The sequence below is a fragment of the Lathamus discolor genome, chromosome Z, assembly GCF_037157495.1.
Source record: "Lathamus discolor isolate bLatDis1 chromosome Z, bLatDis1.hap1, whole genome shotgun sequence".
NCBI classification, from domain to species: domain Eukaryota; kingdom Metazoa; phylum Chordata; class Aves; order Psittaciformes; family Psittacidae; genus Lathamus; species Lathamus discolor.
Window position 1 is genome coordinate 69,068,736 of NC_088909.1, and position 6,029 is coordinate 69,074,764.

Sequence of the window (6,029 nt, forward strand, 5' to 3'; positions counted from 1 at the left end):
TACTTTCTGAAGCAACAGATCTTTTCTGATTACTTCAGATTCTTTGGCTAGCATTACACAGGGTTCGCTATGTAATCTCCTGTCTTTTTCTGTTGTCTTTTTCCCCTTGTCACTTTACCACAAGTGAGTAAGTTCCTTCTCAAAATTTTATTGCAGGAGTTGACAATATATGCTTATTCAGTCTCTTACAGATAATGAGTGCTCATACCCCTAATTGAAACTAAAGTAAATCTCTTGTCAAATTCAGACATTAAAATCACTATTTGGACTTACAGCTTCAGTCTGTTTTCCCCTGCCATCCATGCCTCTGCTAATTTTAAGTATTTGTCTCTATAAATAGATATTTTTGAATAAGGTAAATTTATCTGGTGCTTAATTGCAATAAAGAGGATTAAAAAAAAATTACAGTAAAAAATTTATAAAAGACCATCAGAAAAAATGGTCTTTGTTACATACTTAGGAATTACTGCAAAAATCACCTATTATGTTGTTCTTTTTCCCCTGCCCCTGACTCTCCCACACAGTCCAATATGCTTTTATTTTTTTAACATCTTGCTGTGTTTCTTGCTTAATTTATCATCCTGGGGTTTTCTGTTTGGCTGGTTGGGTTTATACTTTTTTAACTGGGGGGTGGGGTGTGTGTGTTTTGTTTTGTTTTAGGAAAACACTCATCTGCCTTGCAGGCATTGCCTGCTTCTGCTTTTATTATTCTTCCCTGTAATCTTGCAAGCTGACCAGGAGACCTTTTCTTATATTGCTACTTTTCGTGGCATTGTCTTGGATAACAGGAGGCACACTTTTTATAGAATACTGCTTTAAACATAAGGATGCCTTTTCAAAGAACAGTGACCAAAATTTGTGGATTAAAACCAAAGAAACAACAACAAACAAAAAACAAATCAATGTATTTTTATCCTTAGATGCTAACATTTAAGAAGATATTCTGTGAATGGCTTCACTGTTGTAATTTATATAACAATATTTCACATTCAGATGAGTCTGCATCCCATGATAACTTGCATACTTTGTTAAATTATACAACTCCAGAAGTGTTTTTCTTGTTAATTTATACTACTTTAATATAAACATAACTGCAGATAAAAGTGTCATGTCTAGTATATTACCTAACCATTTGTTTTAATTTTTTCTTACAGACTGGGAAAAAAGGGAAAAAGCAGTCAGAATCTGACCAGTGCAGATGATCTCCTCTGCCACCAGGTTCAAAGCACAAAAACATAAAATCTTTCTTCAGGGTTTTGCAGAAATTTATATATTTGTTGCACAACTGCTAAACTATGCAGTTTTTGATGAGAAATAAACAATTGCTAGTTTGTTTAACAATATAAATAATCAATTTGTTGCACTTTCTGCTACAGAAAATTGGAAAACTAGTATTCCAGCAGAGATGAAACTAGCTGTAATGCCATTAGTTTTTCATCATTCAATAAAATTTACTCTTGCATCTCTGTTTGAATTCTTGCTTTCACAAAATTTCTCAAGACTTCATTTGATGACTGTCAAGATCCAAATGCATTAGTAGGCAAATGATGAAAGTTTCACCAACTCTAAACTGAAACTGAGACAGCTCATACAAAAGCATCTCGCAGTTGCTGAATCCAGATATGGGATGGTTTTGTTTGGTGTTTTTTTAAAGTCAACAGTCACTATCTTCTCCCCTGTATTGGACATCAGGAGGTTCAGCAAGGCCAAGTGCAAGGTCCTGCACCTGTGTCAGGGCAACCCCCAGTATTCAGTACAGGCTGGGGGATGAAGGGATTGAGAGCAGCCCTGAGAAGAAGGACTTGGGAGTGTTGCTGGATGAAAGCTGGGCATGACCTGGCAGTGTGCACTTGCAGCCTAGAAAGCCAACTGTATGCTGGGCTGAATCAAAACGAGTGTGTCAGCAGATTGTGGGAGGTGGTTCTCCCCCTGTACTCCACTCTCATGAGACCCTACCTGCAGAACTGCTTTCAGCTCCTTCTGTTCAGGCCCCCAACAGAAGAGGGATGCAGATCTGCCCGAGCAAGTCCAGAGGAGACCCATGAAAATGATTGGAAGGCTGGAGCCTCTCTCCTGTAAAGACAGGCTGAGAGAGTTGAGCTTGCTCAACTGGGAGACCTTATTATGGCCTTTCAGTATTTAAAGGCATTTATAAGAAAGACTTCTTACAAGGGCCTATAGTGACAGGCCAAGGGGCAAGAAGTCTTTTAAACTGAAAGAGGGCAGAGTTTTAGATTAGATATTATGAAGAAATTATTTCCTATCCTATGATGAGGATGGTGAGGCGCTGGCACAGGTTACCCAGAAAAGTTGTGGCTGCCCCATGCCTGGCAGTGTTCAAGGCCAGGTTGGATGGGTCTTTGAGCAACCTGGTCTAGTGGAAGGTGTCCCTGCCCATGGCAGGGAGGTTGGAACTAGACGAGCTTTGAAACCTGAAGCATTCTGTGACTCTGTGGTTCTGTATCCTTTTCATACCTAATGTAGGTTTCAGCTGCAAAATATGAAGCTGACATGCAACTACCATGTAAAAAGAGCTTCCCTACCTGTTAGCTTTGAAAAGTGCCCTGTCATTCTTCAGAGCTTGCCTAGAAATAAACAATTCCTCTTGTGCTCAGAGACAAAGCTCAAACTTGTTTTTTGATCCCGTGTCAACTGTCAGTGAATGCAATATGGCTCTTAAAATGCAGAACTGTTTGTGTGGCACTGAATGTAGTACTAAATCCTGGGATCTTACTTTCTTTGGGATAACTGTTGAACATTATGGAAGTGTGAGTGGGAGCTGGCTGACTAGACACTGATTAGAAAATCCCTATCAGTTACCTTGGAAATCAGTAGGAAACACTGAAGTTAGAGGGAAAAAAACAGAGAAGAGACTTAAGGAATCGGACAAAGCAAAATACCTGTGGATCTAGATAGATAACTTTTAGCTGAGTCTGGTTCTGAACACTCTGTAGCATTAACCAATTTCCAAAGCCAAGTATGTGCAAAAAACCTCACTTTGCTCAGAGGCACTTTGCTCTTTATCAGTACAGGTACTATGAATCTGTACAGCTGCTGCAGTTAGCAGTGACTTCTGAGAACTAAGACCATGAGGATTCTAACAGTGGAAGAAGAATTTCTTAAGAAATTAAACATTGTAGATAGCAGCCCATAATTATTAAAATACTGGAAGTCATTGTAGCTTCACTGATTTGTTTGTCTTACCTTTGCTTTGTTTGTTTTTAATCTGGCCCACTCTGAAAATAATTTCTGAATCCCACATCATCAGAATGGGACTGATACTGCTTTTTCAGAACTGTGAAGCTTGTGACCACACATAACTGCAGCATCTTACCTAACAGATAAAACACTACTGGCTGCAACAAAGTAATTTGTCTTGTTACTACTCTGATTCAGATTAAAACCCCATTATTAGGGGAGGCAGTATTTTTTTTTTTATTTTTTTTTTTTTTCATTATCTGCTACCCCACTTACCAAATCGGTGGGGCCTATAACTTTATGATGTGACTTGTTTCGCAACACATTTGTGTTTGTGGGTGAGTTTGAATTAGAAAATCCAGAAAATATATATTTCTAGAAATCTAATTGGTCTGCTTCAAGCTGTCATTAAATTGCTAAATTATAGTTAGAATAATTCATGGTTCTGTTGCTTCAGCTGTCTAAAAGCCAAAATCCAGAAGATTGACTACTTGCTATCCTATAAATTTGTCTTTCACTAAGTTTTAACTTGTCTATCTATCTCTGATTCACATAGACATGTTTTGTTTTGTTTTCTTTCAGGACTGTCAGTTAAAAGCTTCTCTACCTGTGTTGTTTCTTGTGCTACTGAGTTTGACATAAAATTAGTTTATATAATGCTTGCTGATTAAAAACAGAAGGAATTCTACTAAAATAAAAACAGACATTGTATTCTAAAAGTGTGTTCATTTCCCTATGAAAAGCCTATTTTATTAAGTACTAAAGAAATAGACACACATTTCTGATTCAGGCCACGCTGAATACAGTTCTCATTATTCAACCCATCTTTCCCTGTTCACCACTCGGTATATTCATCCGCCCAGCATAAGACACACAGAAGTTCTTCCATCAGCTGATTCTTCTTCACTATGTTGCTGTTGCTCCTGAATTTTCATGAGACTCTTGGAAAAAGGTTAAACTGTATTTTTTTGGAAAAAGGTTAAACTGTATTTTTTTGTATCAAGTCTCTTTCACATTTGTAGTAACTGAATGTTCATGAAGCTTTTTTTGTTTGCTGTTGCAGCCTGTTTTAAGGAGGGCTACTTCCAGTATGCTTTCTTCTGAAAAGTCAGTAATTGTCTTGCTATTACTTTCCCCCAGTGAGTCAGTTTACACTGTGAGTTTATGTAATTTAGCAGTGGCCAGCTTGATCATTCCTCTCATTTCCTGTACAAATCTTCAACAGTATTTTGTATCTGAGCTGCTTTGAAATAAGCTGTGAACTGTGGATGTGGCAACATAATAAACACTTACTTAAAAAAAAAAAAAAAAGGGGGGGGGAAGTTCATTTAAAAAAAAGAAAAAAATCATTAGAATCTTATAATCAAAGGTGAGGAGAAAGCCAGAATAAAGAGAAAGAAGAGGAAAAGGCTCCTATTTACTGAACATGAGGAAGAATTTGGAATGCATAGGTTTTGCACTATCTTCAAAGTAGGTGGTTAAAGCAATACTATAGATACAAGTTTCCCATGCTCAAATGAGAAACATTAAGGAATTTTGGGGAAAAACTCTGGAAGGGGGGGAATTGAGGTGTCTTTGCCCAAAGGAATTAAAAGTCTGTGGGGTTTATGGTCTTCTGATTCTCATCCTACCTGGAGAGGGGAACGGTGGCAGTGAGCAAGAAGCTGCATGGTGCTGAGTTACAACATTTTCCCAGTGGGATGGGGGAAAAAATGTAGGTTGAGATGTGAACAGTTTAATAATTGAAATAAAAATAAAATGCAGTAACAATAATAGGAAATATAATGTAGAAAATGGCCGTGCACTCTCCCAGCTTCTTGTGCCTCTCTTCACTGGTGGAGTATGAGAGACTGAAAAGTCCTTAATCAGGGTAAGTGCTGCCTAGCAACAACTAAAACATCGGTGTGTTATTAGCCTTATTCTCAGAATAAAGCCAAAACACAGTACTGCAACAGCTACTAGGAAGGAAAATAACTATCCAGCCGAAACTAGGACACAAATACACATCGCTTTATAACACTATTGATGATTCCTCTAAGATGTAAATCTCTGCTATCCATAAACAGGTAGCAGTTGTGCTACTCCATTCCAAACTATTCAAGTAACGATAGAGTCAGCATGAGCTGTATGTATAAACTAGGAACAGCCTGGGATGAGTCCTACCTCTTTGCACTTTGATCTGATTGGTTTCTGCTTGAAATCACTGGTTAATACAGTGCTAACCGTGTCTTCATGCAGTCTCTCACTCTGCCAGGGAAGAGGGCAATGTAGCACGGGCATGTGTCAAAGTGCTCTGCTGCAGCAGAATTCAATGCTTTGTAGGGTCACGACTAACACGGAAAAGGAACAAGTGTGACCAAGGCACAGCTTAGTGGTTAAATATGCCTGAAGTTATTTTTGTCTGCCTGGGACAGGCAAAACCTGGAATTCCCTTCAGCCAGGCTTTGGCATTCCTGTTTTGAATAGCAGGTCTTAAATCCCTTAAGTAAAAATAGTGTTCAGGTCCTTTTAAACCCTAACTATTCGATGTTTCTTTGAGTATCCCAACAGCACACCAAGCCAGCACAGGCTTCTGTGGGAAACGCCAATTCTTATTTGACGGAAGGAAGGAAGGACATTTGAATCTAGAATTCGCAGACTAAACGCTTATCTCACACCAGAACGGGAGCCGCCATCGCCACCCGCGCTGCCCCGCTTACAGGCCCCGTCACGCCCCACCTCCATTCTCCCCGCCCCCCCCTCCCAAATATGCCCCCTCGGCTCAGTGCACATGCGCAGCCCCGCTCCCCAGCGCGCACGCGCGGCAGAGCGGGCGCGCCCACGCCCGGGCA

At 39.5% G+C, this 6,029-nt stretch overlaps 1 protein-coding gene across 4 annotated transcripts in view; it reads left to right on the forward strand.

The window, feature by feature from the left end:
• GKAP1 (G kinase anchoring protein 1) overlaps positions 1-4,233 on the forward strand; it is a 30,532-nt gene extending 26,299 nt beyond the window's left edge. For 3 of the 4 annotated variants that reach the window (XM_065662691.1, XM_065662694.1, XM_065662692.1), the window contains one exon: positions 1,155-1,462. In XM_065662691.1, coding sequence (XP_065518763.1) covers positions 1,155-1,202 — 48 coding nt within the window. In that variant the 3' untranslated portion in view covers positions 1,203-1,462. Of the gene's footprint in view, positions 1-1,154; positions 1,463-3,780 lie in introns of those variants that run through there. The other variant, XM_065662693.1, reaches the window with a different exon arrangement.
• The last annotated feature ends 1,796 nt before the right edge of the window (positions 4,234-6,029 follow it).